The sequence below is a fragment of the Rhinolophus ferrumequinum genome, chromosome 6, assembly GCF_004115265.2.
Source record: "Rhinolophus ferrumequinum isolate MPI-CBG mRhiFer1 chromosome 6, mRhiFer1_v1.p, whole genome shotgun sequence".
Taxonomy (NCBI): domain Eukaryota; kingdom Metazoa; phylum Chordata; class Mammalia; order Chiroptera; family Rhinolophidae; genus Rhinolophus; species Rhinolophus ferrumequinum.
This window is the reverse complement of record NC_046289.1, coordinates 57,214,559-57,239,490: the sequence shown is the minus strand read 5'-3', so window position 1 is coordinate 57,239,490 and position 24,932 is coordinate 57,214,559. Positions and strand designations below refer to the sequence as shown.

Sequence of the window (24,932 nt, the reverse complement as noted above, 5' to 3'; positions counted from 1 at the left end):
CGATAAGCAACAGGGAGCAACCCAGATGGGTTTCACCTGGACCAACCCCCCCTTCTTGCTTTCTGTAATCTTTCACTTCCCTGACTCTACTGAGCTCCCACATGCCCCACTGCCTCCTCCCTCATTCTTCCTTCAAAAGGCCCTGTAACCTCTGCACAAATCAAAGTTGAGTCCAGTTTATGCTGCACTCTTTTCCCTATTGGAAGAGTGATTATTACTGATTCAAATTACTGATTAACATCTGTCCTTACCACTTTAACTAGTGTCCACCTTTGTCCCTTGATGCTGTTAATATAACGAATTTCAGAGCCACTCCCTGTAAAACTGCCTTCTGAAATGGGAAGAAAATGGTGTTTTGGCCTATGAACTAACTGTGGGCAAGCGGCCGGTGACCACAGCTTTTATTTGACTCCAGGGTCCAGAAAAATGGGAACATTTAAATGTACGGAAGAACCAGAGAGGCCTGCTAGATTAAGAGCTTCTGATTAAGTACAACCTTGAACAGTACAGAATGGTGGAAACAGCGTGGGCTTTATCGAAAACAAAGAGACCTGGGTTTGCCCACTTATAAGCTGTATGACCTGCGGCCTCAGTTTCCTCCTTTATAAACTGTAAGCCACAGTGCCTGACTCAAGCTGCCTGCATATTTCATACCGAGGGCTCCTCCAAACTATTTTTTCCACAGTCAAATTCAAATCTTCAGCATCCTGTAAAGCAGAATCCATAATCCTAAACGTGCATTTAGGCTCCAGGATATGCTCTGGTTAATTAATCAATATTTCAGTGGTCAATTAAGTCACACAGAAAATGCTTTTTTCAGAGATGAACACAATTTATTTCTACATTGTATTTCATATCACAAGCTGAGCCACAGAAGCTGCCTATCAGTACACTACCCGGGGCCCTTTCTCTCTTCCCACACTGCTGGAAGCTTCTGGACCACGCTGGCTTCGACTCTCCATTCGTATCCTGCCATGGGCCATGAACCCCTATGAGAATCTGATAAAAATTAAGCGCTGTGTCCTGAGAAAAATGCACATATACATAAGCACACAAATTCAACATACAATTTTGAGGGGTTCAGAGACTCCCTGAAACACAACCATGGACCTTGGCTGCAACGCCGGGTCTAAACCATTGCCTGCAGAGGGCAGCAGGGCAGCTGGAACCCACACTGAGAGCCACACTCAGGAAAGCTGGGGACACTGTAGAACTTAATTAGTTTTCTGAAGGCACTTTTCTTCAGCAGCATCATCTCTTCCGGAAACCTAGAGAAGATTCTGACCTGGGAGGAGCCCCCATTCTTCACAGAGTCATCCGTGGGCAGTGACTTCTGAGCACTCACGGGCACGCTGTTGCAACTGAGGGAACGCACTGCCTTCTTCTTACTCCGCACCGACAAATAATTGAACAGGAAGGAGGACAGCTTCTGCTTGGTGACATCTGGGGCCTCTTCTGAAAAGCAGTCATCAAGGGGGTCCCGCAGGGTTTCAAGATGGCAGCCATCTTCCCTTCTCACAGGACTGGCTCCCACACGCTGAGGCTGCCTGATGATCTTCCTGGCCTGGGCCAGATCATCTTCTGTCCCACAGGAAGACTGAAGGGACGTCCCGCTGGCCAGCGCTCTGGGGCCCCTGGCTGGGCGGATGAGGCTCCCAACCTGAGGGCTAGGTTGGGAAGTACAATGCTGACTCAGGATGAGAGTGGCAGCATCTCGAATGAGATGCCAGTCTCTCTGGATATCATCCTTGGTAGTGAACTGGGATGTCACCGTGAAGCGGATGATCAACTTGTCCTGGATAGTGGCCGGGATGAGGAAGAGACGGCCAGCTTTAGCTATTTCCTTTAGCACACTTTCCGTGAGACAATTAGGACCCTGTTTGAAGGATAAAGAGAAGTCTGTATCGTGTCCCCTAGAAGTATCCCTAGAAGCCCAGCATTTATGTTCTCAGATAACGTCATTCCCAGTCACAGAAGATGGCATTACCTTTAGACGAAACACCACCAGGCCAAGGTGTCTCTTGGCAGGAATTTCAAAGAAAGGATCATTTCTGACCAGAGATTCAAAATATTTAGCCATTTCAGTCCCCTAGAATTATAAATAGAGAACTGAGATTAATAGGCAGGGGACAACCGTGCATAAACGTTCACACTGCTAAGTGGGTTTAAACCAGGACACCTTTGAACGATTGAAATCTGAATGGCTTCTACCAAATTTTCTTCTCTGTTTGATTTTGCTCATATCCCAAGCTGGAAAATCTCCAAATGGCTCCCTGTTTCTTATCACTTCAAATCCACCTCAAGAACTCATGTCTCAGGACCCTCTTTCAACTCATTCCCAGAACCAGAAGCCATGCTTTTTGCAATCAGTGCAATCTGGCCTCATATCCTGACCTCACAGCTTCTTGACCAGCCAAGGGGACAAGTGAGGGCCTAAAACCCAGGCCATGCTCTATGCTCCCAGCTAGGTGCCTCGTAAGAGTTGCAGCTTGTTTCTACTGAACATAAAGGCACCATGTGGGCTGTTAACAGCTCTGCCCCCATCCAAAGCCTACATCTTTCCCTTGTCTCTCAAACCTTTTCACCTCACATGTCCTTTCATCTCCTTTTTTTTGACGTTGTTCTACAAAGAGCATATATTATACATCATCCCCATGTATACCGTGGAAAGGCTTGACACCTACTTAATGGGTACAGAGCTTCTGCTTGGGATGGTGGGGAAAGTTATGGAAGGATAGTAGTGATGGTTGCACACATTGGTAGTGCACTCTTCACTTAATTGTACACTTAAAAATGGTTAAATTTGGGCCGGCCCGGTGGCTCAGGCAGTTGGAGCTCCATGCTCGTAACTCCGAAGGCTGCCAGTTCGATTCCCACATGGGCCAGTGGGCTCTCAACCACAAGGTTGCCAGTTCAATTCCTCAAGTCCCGCAAGGGATGGTGGGCTCCAGCCCCTGCAACTAAGATTGAACACGGCACCTTGAGCTGAGCTGCCTCCCGGATGGCTCAGTTGTTTGGAGCGCAGGCTCTCAACCTCAAGGTTGCCAGTTCAATTCATCGAATCCCGCAAGGGATGGTGGGTAGCACCCCCTGCAACTAAGATTGAACATGGCACCTTGAGCTGAGCTGCCACTGAGCTCCCGGATGGCTCAGTTGGTTGGAGCACGTCCTCTCAACCACAAGGTTGCTGGTTCGACCTCGAGTCCCGCAAGATATGGTGGGCTGTACCCGCTGCAACTAGCAACAGCAACTGGACCTGGAGCTGAGCTGCACCCTCCACAACTAAGACTGAAAGAACAACAACTTGACTTGGAAAAAAGTCCTGGAAGTATACACTGTTCCCCAATAAAGTCCTGTTCCCCTTCCCCAATAAAATCTTTAAAAAAAAATGGTTAAAGTTGTAAATTTTATGTTATGCGTATCTAATATGAAAAAATATTTAATATGATAATAATATGTTAAAGTTTTGTATCATATTAATCTTTCACTGGAGTTTATTCATTTAAAAATTTTTCCTGTATTTTTTAACCAAGGAGTATTAACTAAACAAGAACAGAACTTGCCTTTTGTTTCATTTCCTAAAATATCTCCAGGTATCCAGAAGGATCTCAATAAAATATTTGCTAAGTAATTTCTATCACCTGGTTCTCACACCTGCTACTGTATTTCAAGAGAAGGCAAGAGGTTTAGCTAATCATGCCTCTGACCAAGAGGAAACAAGTTACTACCGTGTTTCCCTGAAAATAAGACCTAACCGGAAAATAAGCCCTAGCATTGATTTTTTCAGGATGACACCCCCAGAACATAAGCCCTAATGCGTCTTTTGGCACAAAACTTAATATAAGACCCTGTCTTATTTTCGAGGAAACATGGTACAAACCTCACCCAGAGGAACCCCTTTGTCTCTCCACTGCATGGCCTCTTTAAAACAGTCTCCAATTGCTGCCCCAAGAACTTTTCATTGTCAAGTTCTCAGGCTGTCTCTCAGGGAAAGCATCCTACTAAATGCTTTCTAGCTGTTTGATGTGTCATGTTCCTCTAGCTAACAAAGAGACGGCCGCCCTGAATAATCGAGACCCAGGAGCCCACAAATAGGCCTGGACTTCTGAACCACCTGACTCAGGTCCCCTGGGCAGGTCTGCAAAGCAGAAACCAGACTTCCTCCCCAGGAGAACACAAAGCAAGCCCAGGCCCAGCCCATAGTCAGTGCACTAGTACGTACATGTCTGACGTGTGCTTGAAGATTCTTCACCCCAAAGGACCGAATCACGAACCAGAGCTTTATCGAGCGAAACCGCCTACTCAGGGGGATCTGCCAGTGCTAGAACAGAGGAGCACAGAGGAGCCTGTGGTTAGAAACAAGGATGCCTGCCTCCTCCTGCTCTCTTGGGCCTTATCATCCATTGCCTGCCCAGCCCTCCAGGGATGGTTGGTGTCACCATGACTCTGAAGCTGTTGCTAAGGAACAGCCAAGGGAAGTTACCCAGAGACTGCCACATCATGTGACCAAATCAAGAGTGAAGGTGGCCAATGGGCCCTTATCCAAGAGCAGGACAAGTGGGAACGAAGTCCGTGACCCTGAACGAAGGAGAAGACACTTTGCTTTAAAGGTAGTTTTAAATATTTCATCCCAGTCTGAAACTCAAGATATGGGCAATACATTTTTTTCTCTAAAAGAACCTGAGTTCCTTGAATAGCAGAAAATAAAGTTCTATTTCTATTCACCACCACCCCCCCCCCCAACAAAAAATGTAAAGTATAGTGGTCAAGAGCTCAGAGGCCGAAGCTGGCAGATCTAGGCTTCTCCTTACAGGCTGTGACCTTGGGCAGTGCTACCTCACTGGTTCCTCATGAGACGGAAAACGTACAGCACCTCCCAGGGAAGTGGTTCGAGGAGAACCCACGCAAAGAGCTTCACAGGAATTTGTCAGTAAGTGTTGCCTATTTACATGTTTAAATTGTGAGCTACAGATCACAGTAGTATTTCTGCCTAGAACCAAGATGACCATTATTTAATCTCACTGTCTTGTCCTAACTTTTTCCTGTGACATTCCTGTGCCCTCGGGAGGTATCATTCCAGCTTTCAGATTTCAAACAAGCATCTGTGTCTCGGTCTCTGTTAGACTAAAATTGACCTTTGTTCCTGGTAACTAAATTCAACAGAGCTTGAAGTTCAAGGATGCAGGCACCACAGATCTGAAAAATTTTAAACCAGTATCAAACCGATTTCTCGGATCTGAAAACAGAGCACAGGGTATGGAAAATACTTGCAGTTATTCTGATGGGTAATATGGTTTCTAATGACCTCTTCCTCAAATGTCAGAAAGCTTCTGCCACAATTTCTGTGGACTAAAAATAAATGTTGATCCCATTGAATATTTATCTACTCGTCCACAGGATTGCCAAGTCCTCAAAAACGTGCTTCCCTCACATTTCGCCCTCCGTTTCCTGACCTGGGCACAGTTGGGACATTACCCTTTTGTTGAGAGACAGTGTTTCTCCCAAATCAAGTACTAAGCTTTTGATTTCCAAGCAAAACACTCGTGCTGAGGACCAGCTTGGGGACTTTTGTTTACCAGCAGAGGGCATCAAAACCCAGACACGGAACAAAATCCCTGTTGAACAGGGAAAGCATCAAGTCCACCACTTGTTAGATGGACACTCTGAGAGAATACGAATGGATAATAGGGGTCTTCTCTAAAACCATTCTGTTTTGCAGATGGTTATCAGTTAGCTACTTTATTTCACCAGCAAATTAAAGGAGAGGCAGAGATGATTTTAATTTTGATTTCTTCACACTATCCATATCCCCCGTTATTCCTCTGTCACACTATTCGAAAACCAATCCAAGCTGACCCAGCAGATTCCAGCTAACATTTTCTGTTGGAACAGGAAATTGGGAATTGTAAAAGGTGGCATGGCGCTGCTTTAACTCAAGGCATACCCAAGCCTCCTCTGTGTCCTTTCAAGATTGTGCAGGTCTGCCCTGCCAAGGGCAAGACAATGCCCCATTCACTGTGCGGGAGGGAGAGGGTGCTTCCCTAAAGTCAGAGAAACTAGCCCTGATTTTAGATGGCTCCAGGCCGCAGGGATGAAGTCCCTAAGTTTTCTCTCCCAGGATGCTGCTCTATTTCTGGCTCATCTCAAACATGGTTGTGCTTCTATTTAAAGCCGCAGCCACCTGGGTGAAAAAGAGGGAGCTTGGGACACAGGTCAGAGCCGCAGAGCCCAGGATCACCACAAATGGCGGCTTCTGTTTTCTAGGAGTGTCTTTGCAGACTTGAAAACTAACTCCATAGAATTAGAGGTGAAGGAAGGAAAAGTATAACAGTACTTTCTAGATGCAGAAATGTAAATAGTAAGGATCACCCAGGCCAGAGCTAAGAAAAGCTTAATTTAATATCCTTAGGCACAGCTGGAAACCAAAGGTATACAGTAGCAATATGATGGGGCGGGCTCACAGTCTGCTGCTTTCTGACGGGAGGGAGCTGACACACAGGAGACCCTGCGGGTCAGAGGCAGCCATCAGAGGCCCCCAGGGGCCCATTCCTGGCCACTCACCATGAAGTCGGTGGCGGCGCCCGAGTTGGCATGCCTGAGGTAGACGGGGTTCACGCTGAAAGTCTGCTGCAGCTTGTGTTTGTCCTTGACCCTGTGGGTTTCCAAACGGGCATTAGTGGCTGAGGCCTCTCCAGAGGAGGCAAGGCTTTCGCGCGGGCTGGGGAGCTTGGCTGCCACACTCACCAGAACCCTGTGCAGTCAAAGTGCACCATCATCCACTTGGAAGGGTTAAAGGTGAAGGAATCAGCATACTCGATGCCGTTCAGAAAGCCCCGGAACTCGGGGCACAGGAAGGCAGTGCCTGCGTAGGCAGCATCAATGTGGAGCCACAGACCCTCCCTGGCACCTGAAGATGCAAACGTGACCTGGCTGGGAGGTGCGACCAGGGGTGGGAGTGGGGGTGGCCACCAGCCAGCTACAAGGCGTCTCCCACCTGGGCCAGCTGGCTGATGGGCTACGAGAGAAGAGCTGGGAAAGGCTGGCCTGCTTTGGCTAAATGAGATGTCAAGACTTGTGGAGATGGAGGAAAGAGTGTCGGTGTGAGAGCGGGGCTGAAGGTGGTACCCCCAGCTCCGGAAGGGAGAACCTACAGAGCCTCACCCTGGCTTTGTCCCTCCCTGGCCAGAGGTCAGCACTCTCTTGGCCTCAACCTAGAGCTTTCAGCACAGAAACCAACTGCCCACTGGCCCAGAGAGCAATGTTGATGCATCTAATAAGAACATTAGAGAGAGAATGTCTCTCTTTCCTAGCTGGTTTCCTGCTTGGGGATTTTAGACAATCACGTTTGGGTTTCTTTCCTGCCTTTATCTCCTCCATAGTTTCCCCTACTTTACCCTTTTCATTTTCTTAGCCTAGACTAGAAAATATTTCACTATGCCTCCTTCCCCCGGTGCTTTGGATACAGCATGCCATGCATTAAGCAGATTTTAACATACAAGTGAGAGGGTGAGAAACCGGAGGCTCTCCCACTGCCGCCTCCTTAGGACAGGCTGCAAGGGAGGGCAGCTCTAATCCTTGGTCACACGGCTGGTGAGAGCAGTGACCTGGCTGCCTGGGAGAAGACACCTGTGACCTACAGTGGCTGTTCCCATGCTCTCCATCTAAACCAAGGAAGGGCAAGATAATGCCTCAGAGCTGGTTTCAGGTTCTTGCCCTAGGGAACATTCTAGAATTCATTACTTGTCTTTCCAGCTAGACAGGGCAGACACTTACAGATGGGACCCAGCTCTGACAGGCAGTCAAATGCACAGACCCCAGTGGTCCCCAGTGTTGCACAGACCTGGAGGGAAACATAGGAAGTTAACGTGGGAAGATAGGCTCCTGTGACACATTTGGCCTGCAAGAAAATTTAATCACAGATATTATCTACCCCACCCATCCCACTATCTCAAAGTATGAGATATAGTGTATCTCACACTATATTTTACCATGACCCACAGTAAGAAATACATTTTATAGGGTAACTTAGTACATAAAAAATGTGTATTTGAAATAAAAGTTTCACCGAACTATATACTCTGGCTACAGGAACGCACTCTGATATTTTCTATCCCATTTCTTCTTTTTCTTTAATGCTGATTATTAACCCCTCAAATTTATTTCCTAACACAGCAACGAATAGCAATTCCTAAATTGTAAAACATTGTATTTGAGGACCTTTCTGCGTTTGTTTGCAGCATGTTCCTTACCTGAATTCTGCCCAAGTTCCTTCCTCCCCTCCAAGCTCTACCATCCTAAGCTCAGAACACACCCCGACTTACAAAGACAGGCACCAAGCCCCGCTCTTTGTCCTCCTCGATGGCTTTCTGAAGAGCTTCTCCTCGGAGCGAGAAGTTGTCATCCACAGGCAGAAACTTCATCTTCACCAGAGAAATCAAACCAGCCTTTTCTACTGAAGAGTGAGCCTAGCAGGGCCGTGAAAACCTGTTAGCAGAGTCATCCTGGGATGAGCGTGCCCCAGACACTGTGGAACCCAGACTCAGGGAAGCAAACACAACATTTGACATGTGTCTGTCCCTACAGTTCCTGGAGACAATCTCTCAGGCCTGAGCTGCCCTGAACCCCAGCATTACTCATGTCTTGAAGAAAATGACTCAAGGGCTGACTCCAGAAGCCAAGTACTGACCTGAAGGTTTGGCATACGGTGGGCAACTCACCTGCTCAGAGGCATAGGCAATGAGCCGCGCGTTCAGGGAGGACTCGTCTGCCCCTGCCTCAGACGCTTTCATTTCCAGGATTTTGTTCTTTCTTGCTGCCAGCAAGGCGATCAAGGTGGACTCACTTACTGTGCTCTGTAGGGGAAGAAGGATTACCAGTGGCAGGCTCTCCTTGTGTTCTCCTGCCAGATTCCCTCAGGCTTCTGAGGAGTGTGTGTGTGTGTGTGTGTGTGTGTGTGTGTGTGTGTGTGTGTGTGTGTGTGATAGCTATTCCTTAAAAAGCACACAGCTCCTACCCAAAGGGCTGTCCTTCCCTCCCAGCTTACATCCTACTCTGCATTCTCCGTTCACAGCACCCTATGCAATGCCAGTGCCCCCCCCCACTTCCCAGGGAAGTAATGAAAGCTGATTTTCACCTAGTACCAACATCTTTATCAGAGAGGCCACAGAGACCAAAATGAGAATGTGTAGCCCCTGCCAGATAAAAGTTTGCTTACAGATATGTTTGCTCCCTCTATAAAATGTGCTTAAAACAAAGCACTCTCGATGTGTTAGGTATGGAAATGGAGTTTATTTCCTCAGGGATACCCCAGAGAGAGGGTCCTGACCTATGAGAGAAGCTGGTGACTTTGACCTCAATTTTGTCGCCAATTATTCCTATGACCTTGAGCTAATATTTTCCCAATGGAAGACTTTTGTTCCATTTATAAAATGGAGCACATCCCTTTAGATGCCTCCAGAAGTGGGAGTATGGATTACTCAAATGAGGATTTTGGATAGGATTTTGCTCTGGCCATGACTGTGGGAATCCTAGGGGCCACCTCAGCAACCTCACGAGAATCATTCATCCACTCCGTCTTGAATGTCTTTGCTTCTTGAAATCTTTAGGTGACCTACAGCTGATAGTTCCCTGATAAAAATCCTGGCCACAGGGAGTGGTAAGGACTAGATCCCATAAGACATTCAGTGGCTGGAAATTACTCCACAACAAGGAAGCCAGCAGAATAGTAATAATAATACTGCCTTACATCTGTATGGCAATTAATAGTTTACAAAGTCCTTTCTGTCATCCCACGTTGTTCCTCACAAAACCTCTCTGAAATTCTTGTGATTCTTGTCCACTGATGAGGACAGTGAAGCTCAAAGAGGGTACAGAACTAAACCAGGTTCACAGGGCTGGTAGATATAGGAGACAGCATGGTTTGGGCTTAGACTGGCCTGGGTTTGAATCCTCATTCTCCCACTTACCAGCTGTGTGACCTGGGGCAGGTTTTTAACCTCTCTGAGATTCAGTGCTCTTATCTCCAAAATTGGGGATGGTGATATTTATCCATAGGGTTCTTGAAATGATCGGATAAAAAGCTAGATCATGTACAGCAGACATTTAGCATGTTCTCCCAGATATAATATCTGAAGTTTGAACTATTTGCTAACAACTCGGAATGTCCATTACGTGCAGTAATCTGTCTTTCTTGTGAGGTTCAGATTTTAATCTTACTGCAAGGTTGGAGTGAGAGAGGGAGCCACTTAGCTAACAAGTGGACCCATCAAACTTTCCACTTCTTATCTCAGGGCAGTGTGTCTATTTTTATTTAATAGAAGAATTCGTTTAATCCTCATGTCCCTTCTGTGGGTGTGAGGTCTGAGGCAAATATTATCACCCCTGCTTTATAGATGTTTAAAACCAGGAAAATTACACATTACAGTAGAATTCAAGAATTTGGGGGTTCTCAAAGTTTTCAGAACCAAGCTCTCATGAATGTCAAGGGTTCGGTGATGCAAAAGCACCTAGCAATGTGCATGGACGACGGCAGGACCCAGCAAGCTCCCCTGTGCTGTATTACTCTTAACAACAACAACAAAATATTTGAAGAACTACCATTTGATAGACATCCAAAAGATAGCTTTGTAGGATAAGATAAAGTGATTTATGCTGTTAATTTCTCTCACTGCCAAGGTTCTACGGGACCTGGGAGCAAGAAGTCTCTACTTGCTTCTGTTTTCCGCTTCTCATAAGGAGTAAAATGGGACAAGGGAGGTGGGTTGTCAGATTATAAACTAAGAAAACTGAATCAAGTCATCCTAGAAATCTTTTTAATCTTTTTAAAGGAAAGAGAAAGGAAGGGGGAGATGGTGGGACCAGCAGTGTAGACAAAGTGGAGTTGAGATGGGAGTGGCAGCAATGGTGGGAGTGGTGTCTGCGGAAGAGGTGGTAGCTATTGGTGGTGTTGGAGATGGTGGTGTCAACCGTGAGAATGATGACGGTAATGACAGTGGTGGTGGCAGGATGGTGGTGGTGTGAGGGACGTGGGGAGACTCCTTGGAGAACAAGAGAATTGCCCAGGCAAGGGTTTGGCTTATCTTTCACTAGTTAGCCCCAATGCTAGGGGGAGCTTTGCCAATGGAGGCACCTGCAAGACGCCTCCGCCATGGCTGCCAGGGTGGTGGTGCAGGAAGTGCTCTGGGAGCCCCAGCATTTTTGCCAGCCAGTCCATGACGTTCATCTCCAGCTCCGTGCATGCAGGGCTGGAAGCCTGAAAGAGGAAGAGCAACCTCATCCAGATAGTTCCAGGGCAACAAGATGCCCCCACCAGCCCCAGAAAGTCATCTGTCTCCGTCCTGGTGCTCCCCTGGCCCTCATGGTATCAGTGGGAAGCTAACCTATCTTCCCCCTGGAGAAGGGGTCAATGTCGGACCTTGTACCCCACCCCCACCCCATCCTCTGCCAAATCAAAAAGGGAAAAGAATCTGGGGTTTAGGTGCACGCCACCCTCCATGAGGTGGATTTTCCTGTGACTCCAAGGCTCTATGGAGAAACAGCCCTAGAAATGATTGCTTCCATTTGGCTCCCCATGTCTTCAAATACCCAGCTGGAAGGCATTCTAAATAAAGGTTAGGGGGAAGTCTTAAGACTAAGAAAGAAAGCACTCTTTCCTGGAAAAAATAGCTAATCTCCAATTGCCTCACCCCCTCCATACACGTGCCCTATAACAATTCGGACTTAAAATACCAAGCTGTTCTTGGAGGCTTCTGGCACAACTGAAAGCCGACTGGTGCTTAAGGGATTATTAAGGAAAATCTTAGGGCATATCGCCAACCCCTCGAAGACAAGAGCACAGGGGAAGTTATACCCACAGGTACCAAAGTGTTGAGTGAGGGTTACAAACTGTGGCAATACCCAGATCTCAGTCCAAATCTCAACTGTCTCTTTGAGCTGTGTGGTCCTGAGGAGGTAAGTTACGTAAGCCTCAATTTCTTCACTTACAAAATGGGGCCAAAACTCACGATCCCATAACATTAAAGTAGAAGATGAGATAATTTATATAAAGCTTAAGTTCAAAGAATGTAGCCATTGTTAATATTTAACTTGGAACCCTGTTCAGAGACCAGGACAAAAAAACATGTCTGCCCCAGGATGTCACTTCCTGCTAAGTCCCCCATTGCCACTGGTTATAGCTACAGCTTCTGCTACTCACCCAGGTGAATCCCAAGCAGTTGATGGCATCGGCCAGCATGTCTCCCAACAGTGACGGCCACGAGGTGAGAGCTGGGTAGTAGGCGTGCATATGGGGGCTCTGCCAATGTACCACCTGGAGGCAGAGCATGGACACAGGTGGCGCCAGGAGCCATGTCCAGGAGGCTTTTGTCCTCCAGAGACCCTCCCTGGCAAAGGGAAGTACCCGGTCTAGAGATGGGCAGACATTTTTGAGAACAAATAAATGACACAACTCCATAAAAATGAGACACATTCATGGTGTACTTGCCACCACATTTCTCATATTCGAAGCTAGTTCTTCAGTGAAGCGTTTGTACACATGCAAAGACCAGAAGAGAATATGTGAAATGAAAATTGCTATAGCAATTAGGGTTGTGGATTCTGGGTGATATGCACATTAGTTCCCACACCACCCCTGCCCAGTCATAAAAGGAAGGGGAGACTCCTGGGGACAGCAGGTTGCATGTCTCATCCAGTTTCTTGCACAAAGCACCCTTTGTTTTATGGATGGCTGAGCTCTCTGGGCACCTAACTCCTGCAGAGGGTCAGTGTAAATGCGTTCAAAGCTGTCCTTCGCTTCCCAGTAGGGATGGAGAGAGGAGAGGAGAGGGCAGGAGAAATTTTAGCTCAATAGGCTCCAGGCTAACCTCTGAGCCTATATTCAGATTAAAAGATTTAAACCCAAGGACACAGTTTCTAGTCCGACCTCTGCCCCGAACCAGCTCTGTTACCTTGTAGATACTGTGACACTAATGAGGCAGCTTAATGAACTTAAGCATCAAGGTCTCATGCTGGCATGGGTCTCTTTTGAAATCCATTCTTAATTTTATTTTCTGAAAGAAGATCTTAAAATTTGTATACGATTGAGACCTCATAAAACCAGATCTTCTCCTGCACCTCTCTCATCCTCAGTTTCTCATCAAAAAATAAATCCTGTCTCCTAAGGTTGCTGTGTGGCTCAGCCTGGGAGGACATTTGTAAAATGTAAAGCACTAATATTAACGATGAGCTAATCACTGGTGCTAGACGCATCACATATCCTGACTTGACTCTTAGAAAATCAGACCTCTTCCTCTGATTTTCATCAGGCAGAAGGTGTCATAGGTAATAACAGTATTTTCCAGTCTCCATGATTTGACTTATGTAATTCTCTCAGTGCCCCTATGAGGTAGGTTCTACCATTATCCCTGTTCTACAGATGAGAATTAGGGCTGGCAGAGAGAGGCAGCGTGCCCGTGATCACACACCCCTCACAGGGACAGACGACAGTGTCGAGACAGAAACCCAGGGCTGTCGGACTCCTGGGCCCAAACTCCTCTCTCTCTCATGAAGAGTAAATGAGGTTTTTCTAACCAGAGTTGGAACTAAAGCAAAAGGACAGTTTTGTGTTTTTTCTTCTTTGTTCCTAGGAGGTCGTGAGGGATTGGAGGGAGGGCAGAATTCATCCAGTTGTCAGTGAGATGCTGACCAAAATGAGAAAGCCAAGGGCCAACTGCTTTCAGTCAACTCTGAGGCTGGTGCAGCCTGTGAGATGAAATGCACGATTGGGCCTCCTTATCGATGTGCTTTGTGACAGTATTTTGGAAACCTAGAGAAGAGCTTCCACTCCTGATCTTATCAGGAGGCAATTGTCTGTTCTTTTAAGATAAACATGATAAGATAAGCCGCAGGAATCTTTATCAAAACAGACAGATCTCTGGATCCAGAAATGAGCCTCTTTCACCATACACCCAGCAACTGCTGCAATGTCTTTCAATCAATTTAATCAGCTCATTTCCGCCTCTTCTGACAGTTGCTTATATGTCACTACCAAATTACAGCTGGCCCCTCAGCAGGTGACAGTTTACAGAATGAAATCCATGAGATAATCTTTTTGGGGAGCTGGCTTTACTGATATAAACATTTTCAAAAGTGCGTGCAAAATAGGCTCAGTGGTCAGAGAGAGATGAGTATTTGGCTTGGTACAAACTTGCCATCACTCTCTGAGTGAGTCGTTCCTCACCCTTGCCTCCAGACATATTTCTGCCACATCTAAGTCCAATGCTCTTGGGGGAATAATTAAAGCCAATCTCAAGTTGGCCTCTGGAAGGGCTACTAGACCCATGGGGTTCAGGACCGCATGCACCAGGCAGGGAGGAGAGCAGCCTGAGTGGGGGAGCACCCCTGCAGGGCGGCGATGGGCGCACAGGCTCGCTCTAAGGTCCTCAGGCACTCACCAGTAGATATACGGGTGCAGGGGAAGGAGCCGCAACTTGGGAGTAAGACTGGTCTACTTTAACATCCTGAATCTGCCAGGACAAATTCTGCGACTTTGGGAGGACAATTAATGTCTCTGAGCCCCAGTTACTCACCTGTAAAACAGGTATCGTAGAGTCACTATAGGATAAAAGGAGCTGGCCTGTAAAGCGGCTGGTACAGTGCCCCGCACATGGCATGGAGTTCAATTAAAGGCAGCCCTTCTGTGCACTTTTGGTATGAATGCCTGGGCACAGCTCCTCAACCCTGGACCCTGGAGGCCGGGACGACATCACAGCCCGTGGCCACGGGCCCAGCTCAAGCCCTGTGCGTCAGCCAGCTTCTGTCTGTTCAGCTGCCCCTTGGCCATCCCCAGGTTGTGCCCTTTGTCACTGGAAGTATAGATGACTCAGGGAAAGCCCCTTCCTGCTCCTGAAAAGCAGTTCAATCACAGGACCTCCACTTAGTAAGAAAGGACGTGGTTCCCACCTCACGGAGGAGAAAGGAGTGGGCTTCCCAGGCACCCAACCTGACCATCAGGGGGCCTTCAGGGGCCTGTGCTCTCAGCTTCCTTCCTTCCCTTTGGCACGTCTCAGAATTCTGTAGAAGAGCCCCTGGTTCTGCCAACTGGGGCTTCCGGGACTATCTCTGGCCTCCTCTCCCCATCTTGCTATCCACAGTTGTCCTTTCCCCTTACTCCCAATTTTCACTTCTTACCTCATCCCGTTAGATTTCCACACGTCTGTCAGACTAGCTCCCCACCCAACACTACAGCTCACCCGGCATCAGAAACCCAATTTCAGTCAAAGTCCTGGCCCTCCGCATGCCCAGAAGTTGGGTTTAGATGTTAGCCAAGTGGCTGAAGGATCATCCCAGGTCTTTCTTCAGGCCCACTGCTCACCCTCCTATGCCCTGAAATCCAGAATTACTCTTGTGATGACTGCCTCTCACCCCAGGCATGATGATTCGCTCAATGTCCCCAAAGATGCTGTCCCAGCTGTCAGGTTCCTCAGGCGCGCTCTCAGGCAGCTGGGCTCGTAGGTAGCCAGGCCGCACGTCAGGAATCACCCGTCGCTCCCGCACAGTGCTCAGGTACTGACAGATGTAATCCACCATCTCTTTTCCTACAAGGGAGGCAGAGAAATCAGCCTCATGTCCCCTGACTGGGCCTGGCCAATGTGTGTCTGTCCCCCCTCAAGTCGGGGCCAAGAAAAGAGGTGAAGAAGGAGATGGATTCACGGGTGGGCAGGGGTCTGATTCCCCAGCACAGGCCTTGTGTTCAGAATAAAGAAGTAAGTGTGTGAGTGAATGAACGAACAAGGGAGAAAATCTCCAAAGCATAAAATTCTAGTGCCAAAGTAAAGCATTTCTTTTTTCCTCCCCCTTCCCTTATCCATATCAATCTTGATCATCTCTCCCACCTTTCTCTTCTTCTCGGAAACAGGACTGCCATTAATTCATTACGTTATAGGTTCAGCAGGAACTCTGTGGCTCTGTCTATCCAAAAATTGTTACACATACACACTCACACACACACGCACTCACACACCCTATATTCTTTGTTAGCACCGACGGCAAGCTCCTGTGCCAGGTTCTGATTAAAGATGAAAAATCTATTTATTCACCATTCTCAATGGAGCAGTAATTCCTCGTATTTTTTTAGACCCATGAAACTTCTTTAAGAATATGATTAAAACTGTATGCTCTCTCTCTCTCTCACACACACACACACACACACACACACACACACACACACTTATCTATAATTTCTGAGGTGCATGGAATCCCTAAAGCCATAGGCCCCAACTAAGAACCCTGCACTAGCCTGAAATCTTTGGAAAATACAGGACCATGTCTTAATTACTTTATCTCCCTCCCTGTGCCTCCACCAGCACTCCAATACCTAGAACAGTTTTTAGATGCTCAAAAAAATCAACAACAACAAAAAACAACCAAATGAATAAACAAATGAATAAGGAAGAAAAGCAGCCAAGTCAAATACTCTGAGCCACTGCAAATTATTTATTCCTTCTTCCCTTTCATTTCTCCAGGAGAGGGTGTCAGTCTGCAGTACCTCTGAGTCTGTGGGAGTCTCTGTCTGAGTCAGTCTCTCCCTCTCTCTCCCTCCCACCCTCCCTCCTTCTCTTTCTTTCTGTGTCTCTGTCTCTGTGTTAGTCTGTCTCAATATCTGTAATTCTCCTTAGTACTCCTTAGGCTCCTTTTTCCCCCAGCAAAAAATAAAATAGAGAAGAGGAGAGGGAACCTGACTTCCTCCCTCTGCACCAGCTCATGCAAAATTTTTACGAGCAGGCTTAGCCCCCATACAAAACGGTGAAGGAGACAAAGAGGGACTTATTTCAGTGCCTTCCCTCCTCTTTTTACTCTCCTGGGACCCCTCCCACAGCCCAATGCCTCTCGTGACTGCAGCCGCACCCCACCAGAGGCCTGAGAGCCCTCGACCTAGCCCTCTACTTGTCCAGGGACAGAATGAAATATATTTGGGTTCCACTCCCAGGATAAAGGTCCACAGGACCCTGCCGTCAGCTAAAAGTGCCTTTGGAAAGCAATGATAGAAGCTAACGCACACTAAAGTCTAAAGGCTGATAGCCACTTAGTGAGTTATGTCTGGGTAGAGGAGAAAGGAAAACTGGGATTTTAACACAGGACAACACCTTATAGCAAACGAATCTCAGGCAATGTAACCTGCTAGTGACCTGAGGATATAAAAACGTATAGGCAGAGAAACTGTAAGCAGTTACCTACTTCCCCCGTTTGGAGAGCCATGCCTGAAAACAGGGTAACCATTTGGTTTTGCTCACCACATAGGCTTGATACATAGTACGTACTCACTCAGTATTTACAAAATGAATGACTAAATGAAAGAGCCCTACTGATAGATTCACACATAGAGAAATGAATATTAAGCAAAAAAAGATTTTGCAGTGACTACTTAGGGATTTTTTTTTCTATTTCAGAATACGAATAATCAATCCCCTTTTCCCATTTAGTGGGTCAGGAATCTAACTTCTCTATTTTGCGGCAAAGTAAAAAGGAAAAGCATGACATGATAGTGTGAACATTCGTGAGAGCGTATGAAGTGGGTATATGAGAGGGAGAATGAAAGTGGTTGAGAAAAAGCTTTCAACTCTGATCCCACATTCCTTTCTCAAGAAAAATTTTGCAGTAAGCAGCTCTCAGAAGGCAATTCTACTTCCCAGTCAAATGACACCTCAAAATCTAAAGCAGTTCCTGCTGCTGGCTGTGGGAAAGGGGCCAGGATGCTCACCTCTCTCTCTGTACTCCTCGGGCTCCATCGTGTCCCTCTGGCTCCGGCTCCTTGGCTCTCACAGGTGGACACACTCGCAGGAGGTAGAGGGGCACTGCTGGGCAGCCAGCGGGGGGCCTTTATTTAAAGGGTTCTCCTTGCTTGACCTTAGCCCCGCCCTTCGAAAGCCCTTCCTCTAGGCTTAATTATTCCTCCCCTTCTTCCTCCAGTCCTTGTGGGAAAGACTGACCACAACTTTGTCTGGTCAGTGTTAGGTCAGCTAGGGACATGGTCAAAGCAGCCAGGAGCCAAAAATACCCCTCTGTCAAGTCAGACCCGTCCCCAGGAGCCAAGTCATGGCCCTCTGCCAAGTCAGACCCCTCCCCACATGACAGAGACTGAGGCCCCTGGCGTTTCCCAGAAAAGGCAGCAGACCACTGGTGTGATAAGCAACTCCGGACACAGCCGCTCGTGCCCGATCTGCGCTAGGGGGGCCTGCTCATCTGCCACCTCACTCAGCCAACCCCCACCCCAAAAACCGCATATATGCCTCCCTCCCTCTATCCTAGGCACGACTTCGTGGGCCCCGTCTGTGGGACCGGTGAACCTCGCCCGGGAGCGCAGAATAAAACACTCACTTTCCTCAACCTACTTAACTAGCCTCATTATCTCGCCGCAAGCCTTACAGTAAGGAGATGGAGGATAAAACAGTACCTGCCAGCAGCCTCCAGGTAAATGTGAAGAGCCCTCAGTTCTTTCTGCCCTTGGATTCAGACATACCCCAGACTCAGACAAAGCTCACAAGGTATGCAGAATAAGTAGCACAAATTATTAGTCTTATTCCTGCTTCCCTAAGGGGAAGGGAGGGAGGAACAGGCATTTGCAGTGATAGGAATATTTGCTGCGCTCAGGAACAGGTAGGTGTTATACATCTAACATAATGATTTGTTTTATTACTACATAATACCTATTGTAAAGAGGTGAGAAAACACGGATAAACAAAAGGAATAAAAATGGAAACGTCATTCAGATTTGAACACTTTTGGCACTTAAAAGTGTGTGTGTGTGTGTGTGTGTAAAAGGATATGCAGAAACACAAATGTTCATAGTGGCATTATTCATAATAGCCAAAAAATGGAAATCACCCAAATGTCCATTAACAGATAAGTGGATAAATAAAATGTGACATACAACAGAATGTTATTCCACAATAAAAAGAAATGAAGTCCTGATTCATGCCACAACAAGGGTGAATCTTGAAAACATTATGCTAAGTGACAAAAGAACCACATGTTGTATGACTACATTTATATGAAATGTCCCGAATAGTCAAATCTATAGAGACAGAAAGTAGATTACTTGTTACCAGGGCTGGGGGGTGGGAAGCCAGAGGTTGATAGCGAGGGGAACAGGATGGGGTTTTTTTGAAGGGGAGTGATGAAAATGTCTTAAAATTGATTATTGCAATGATTGCATAACTCTGAATATCCTAAAAGCATTGAATTTTACACTTTAAATGGGAGGATTTTATAGTATGGGAATTACATCTCAATAATGCTTTGACTTTAAAAAAAAAGAATGCCCCAGGAATATAAGGTCTTTGGTGAAAAACTGGCCTAGTGAATTTGGAGTCCAGTGATACTGCCAGTAGTATAAGTCTTTCATAAAAGCAGGGGAGGGGAAAACAATATTATTGACAGGGACAGTAGCTGACACTGACTGAGCCCATAAAAAGTACCAAGCACCAAGTTAGGCACTTTATGGAAAACGATCAACTATTTTCTCTTCAAGTGTTGCTTCTGCTCCATTATCTCTCTTCTATTCCTTTACAACTCCAGTTATGCCTGTGTTGAACTTTTTTACCTTACCTCATATGTAAATAACATATGTAATTGTGTATGTATATGTGCATATACATATTATAGATATTACATTTGCATTTCTCTGATGATTAGTGATGTTGAACACTTTTTATATGTCTATTTTACCGTTTGTATGTCCTCTTTGGAGAAATGTCTCTTCAGGTCCTCTGGCCATTTTTTAATTGGATTGTTTTTTTTGTTGTTGGGTTGTATGAGTTCCTTATAAGAAGACGTGGCATATATACACAATGGAATACTATTCTGCCATAAGAAAAGATGAACTAGTGCCATTTGTGATAATGCCAATGATCTGGAGATCATTATGCTAAGCGAAATAAGTCAGACTGAAGAAGTCGAGAACCATATGAGTTCACTGATATGTGGGATATAAAAGTGAAAACAACAAAAGAATAAGACAAACAAATGAAGAAACAAAAACTCATAGACACAGACAATAGCTTAGTGGTTACCAGAGGGTAAGGGGGGAGGCGGGTGGTAGACGAAGTAAAAGGGATCAAATATATGGTGATGGAAAAAGAACTGACTCCAGGTGGTGAACATACAATGTGAGATATAGATGATGTATTACAGAATTGTACACCTGACACCTATGTAACTTTACTAATTGTCACCCCAATAAACTTTAAAATTAAATAAAAAAGAAATGAGAATTCTGCAACTGAAAAAATACAGTAACAAGGATAGGAAAACAATAAATGGGTTTATCATCATAATAGATACTTTTTCTTCATCATCATGTTCCCCTAATTGCCCACTTACTCAACAAATATTTATAGGGCCTCTCCTTTGTTACAGTTGGTGATACAGTGGAGATCAAGAGAGACACCAACCCAAGCCATGTAGAGCTTATAATCTAGGAGGACAGATGCCACAAAGGTTTTTTTGAAAGGGGCATTATACGGTATCAAGTAGGCATACAAAGGTGACAGGGAGCCTTATCTAATTTGGGGGCAGAAAGGGAAATTTTGATGAGGAAATGTTGTTGATTCTGAGACCTAACAGTTGAATGACAGGTAGATGAAGGGTGTAGAAAGCTAATCAGAGGGAACAGCATGTGCAAAGGCCCTGAAGTTAGACAGACTCCAGTCAAGTTGGAGTAGAAAGTGGTACATAAGAGAGCCAAGTACAAAGTGAAACTGGAGAGTTAGGAAGGAACAAAGCTGTGAAGGGCCACTTAGGATTTAGATTTGCCCCAAGGGCAATGGAAATGTTTATAGTTTTAAGCAAGAGAGTAACATCAGATTTGCATTTTTATTCCTTTTTGCCTTCAAAGAACTGAACTCAGCTAGACTAAAAATCTAGTTAGGAGGCAGTCATCCAGAGGGTATTAGAAGTAGTTTCACAGCCACCAAACACAATTTCATCATTATATGCTGAAAATACAACAGCAAATTGCTCCTCCTACTTTCTCCCATTTTATACGTAAGGTCTAGAAAGCTTTTTCTCACACTTTCATCATGTTATCTTTATCACACTCACACAACCAACCAATGCTACTTAGAAATATTGTTTATTGAACTTAAATCTCTCATTGCCTTAGATAGTATATTTTTTAAAAATAGTAAGTGTGAAAATCAAACCTTTTCCTAGCTAGTTATCTGGAAAAGCATACATTATAAAAAGGAGATAATATTTAGCTAAAAGAGAAAAAAGAATCAAGTTGTAAATTAAAATTTCATCCCACCTTTAGAGATCAGTTCCTTGAGTGTTAGACTCATATACAACTTGGAATTCTCCCTCAGCCTGGTATTGAGTTGTACATAGCAGATATTCAGTAAATATGTACTGAGACAACATAAGCAAAACATTTTTATAAATCAGACACTGGCAGAAGATAATTTAAAATTCATATAACCAGCAAAGCATTGGTTTCCAGAAAAATATTAAATTTCATCAAATCAAGGAAAAACAACTACCAAATAAAAAATCAGCTACAAACTAGCAATTCACAGAAGAATAAACACTAATGGAAAAGAAACAAGAGAGAAAAAATGTTCTACCTCGCTAGTGATAGTGAAAATAATGAGAACGGTTTCATGCCAAGGTGGGTTGGCAAAAATATTAGTGTGGCAATATCAGGTTTTTGTAAAATTGACTAACGTCAACCTATTAATTCCATCTGGGGAAACCTAACACATGCCTGCATATAAGGAGAGAACAGATTATAAGGATACTCTTACAGTACTGTTTGCAATAGCAAAAAAATTGGAAGTGATCTATCGATACATAGAACAAAGAATAAGTAAATTATGGTGTACTCTTATTTAATTTTATGTAACAGCCAAAATGAATGACTAGATATTCAGACATGAATACATGTCCAAAATATTGAATTGAGAAAACAAACATGCAGAATGACACATGTATTAGAGAGCTTTAATAAAATTTAAGAACCATACAAAACTCTACCATATATTTATAAAATTTGGTATGTAGTAAAAGCATGAAAATGTAGATAGAACAAAACATTTCAACCTCAAGATAAATGTCTTTTAGGAGAGAGGGAGGGAAATGATATGAGGAAGGGGAACAAAGGCACTTCAACTACGTCTGTAACATTCTATTTTTTAAAAGATTTGAAGCAAAGAAAGTATGTTTAAGACTTATTAAGTTGGGGTAGTAGGTACATGAATGTTTGTTATATTATTCTCTGTGCTTTTCTATATATTTTGAAGTTCTTATTAAAACATCAATGAAAAAAATCTGAGTACTGAATTGTACCTACCAAGATAGTAACCACTCGTCATAATATGCTTCAGTGTTCGATGCCAAGAGTCTCTGTGATACTGGGAAGAAATGTTTGGAACTAGTCAGTTCTCTGGCAGACTGAGAATTTTTTTTTTAAGAGAGACTATAGGTTCACTCAGGTGTGAACTTTCTTACTACATATTTTTCTATAGCAAAGTAAGTGAATGCAATTTAAATTTGAAATAATTCTTGAGTGTTATGATAAGGATGGCAAGTCTAGAATAATTATTAAAAATGGTAATACAAAAATGAAAGCTTTACTTTTATTTGGCATACAAAAAAATTAGCAAGTCACAAAAATATTGATATCAACATTTTGATTTGGAACCAGAAACATATTTCCAGTGATGATACTGTGTTTTCCCTCATAGGATACTGAGTAATCTGAAAATGAATTCAGAGAGCTTACGTCAAACTGACTCCATGTGCACTGAGACGTCCTCATCTAGCATAGAGAAAGCAAATAGCAAACATCATTCAAAACTACAACAGGCTAGCTATCTATAATGAAATCCAAGTACAGTAAATATTATTTAATGAACTAACAAATATATTAATTAGTTCATTCCTAAGTTGACCTGACATGATGGAAGGATTTATTTGTTCAACAGAAGCGAGCTGAATAGAAAGGACTTTTTTCTATTTGTTATATAAGCCTGGGTGCTAATGCCTTGGGAACTCATCCATATGGACATAAAGGTTTCTACAATTGTTTTGTGATTTTACCTGAAAAGGTTTTTCTTCTTGATATATTTTGAGTCAGTTCTCAAGGTCTTCCAGGTAATAAGACACAGAGAAATTTTGTAGATCTTATCTGCAAGAAACTTTGTATAGAGTAATGCAGGAAAAAAAATCAGTCACATCAGCATAAAGCATCCATGATTATGTCTATCAACTCATCAATTCCTGTTATTGGCAAGGATTTCTTCTAATTTTCAATAAATAAATAGTATCATAAATGATCTTGAAGAAACATACTGGCACAGATTTTCATTAGCGATGTTTTGGATAAATATATTTGTGCACAGATCTTTTTGTTAGAAACAAGTATAGTCCAGATTACATGGGATTTCACGTGTATTCCCTTCTCTAACTTTGCTCTTTTGAATGTCATAGAAGTTCCCCAACTCCCAACCCTCCACTACAAGCAAATAGAGCAATCCAGTGGCAGAGTGAAAGAATAACTACTCTGCCATTCCTATCATGAAAGATTGACATAAGAAAACAATCCCTAAAAGCCAATGAAAAAAATCGACATCACAAACCCATTTGAGGATTAAGATATAAATAAAACAAATTAACAGTAAATGAAAATTAGTTGAGAAGCATAGTCCCTCTAGATACCACTCCCCAGATAAAGCTTTCCCAAAGCATTAGACTCAAGATAGAATTTGTAATCCTAGAATTCTAGCGACTACACATAGGCAAGTGCTAAATCTGGTTCAAGAAATTAGGTAGTCATCTAATGAGCTCAAAGTCTACGACAGTACATAACCAGTATTATTCTAGATGTATAGGAAAGAAATTAATTCATTACAATAAATTCATTAGGTCCTACTGTTTAGGGAATTAGGGCTTGATTCTCTCATTAAGTTTCTCTGGAAGGTGTTCACACATAAACGGAAATAATTAACCATCAATGTGGCAAATCTATCATTACGCATTGAAAACACATGAAGTGTGGATTTCTAAAAAACTTTTATATTATTTTATTCTGAGTTCTTTTAATCCTTTGCTCAGAACACCATTGAGAATGATTGGAATGCAAAACTTTTCCAGTCCAACTGAAAACAGGAGCTAAAAAGAAAAACAGAAAAAGGCAACCCATTGTAAGTTTTAGTTATAAATTTTTGTCTAAATAATGATTTCATAGGACAGTGAATCAGGGTAGATGATTGAGGAGTTAGACAAGCCTAACGTAACAATCAGATCTGAAAAAAAGTGAACATCCCCCAGACATTTGAATATCCACCTGATTCTATCATAGACATTTATTTAATATACCAATTATTTTCTCCAATCTATGCCAGATGTTATTATAGATTAAAATTCTTTCTTGCACCAGGTTAAGTCTCTAGCAGAACGTGAGACTAGCATTCAAAGAAGGCATTAAATTAAGCTTTCGGAAGCTTGGTATCAAGGGTGTTCGGGGCCAACCTGGTATGGAAGCTAGACTGTACAGTGGCTGCATTCTGGGGTGAACACACAGGCCCTTCTCCGCTCCAGTACTGCATATATCAGGGCACCCTGCCTAACATAACAAATCCATCAATGCACTAAAGTAATGAAAAACAGACACAGAAAAAGTAGCTTCATGCTACTGAAAATATGGCCTGGCATTTGTAAAGCATACCGTTTTAGATAACTTAAAATATTTATGTCAAATTTACTAGAAAACTGAAAAATATTTTTTCTCTTTCTTATAGAGTTCTTAATTTGCCCTAAAACCTTCCTAAGAGTTTCCAAATAGCAAGTATCAGGCTGATACAGATCCTTGTTTTACATTAACAACTATACCGATAACTCCAGTGAGAGAACTAACAAATTCCCAGGGATTTACCTCAAGGACTTTTAAGACACAACGTGAA

The 24,932-nt window shown here is 44.1% G+C and overlaps 1 protein-coding gene across 1 annotated transcript; it reads right to left on the bottom strand.

Moving 5' to 3' along the window:
* Nucleotides 1-814: 814 nt before the first annotated feature.
* On the bottom strand, nt 815-18,007 carry HDC (histidine decarboxylase). Its single transcript, XM_033106902.1, has 12 exons — nt 17,735-18,007; nt 15,400-15,572; nt 12,194-12,307; nt 11,129-11,251; nt 8,718-8,852; nt 8,322-8,465; nt 7,774-7,840; nt 6,745-6,907; nt 6,562-6,652; nt 4,223-4,321; nt 1,988-2,089; nt 815-1,876 (listed from the first exon to the last, which is right to left on the bottom strand). The coding sequence occupies exons 1-12, from the start codon at nt 17,760-17,762 to the stop codon at nt 1,130-1,132; spliced, it is 1,986 nt and encodes a 661-aa protein (XP_032962793.1). The 5' UTR covers nt 17,763-18,007; the 3' UTR covers nt 815-1,129.
* Nucleotides 18,008-24,932: the final 6,925 nt, after the last annotated feature.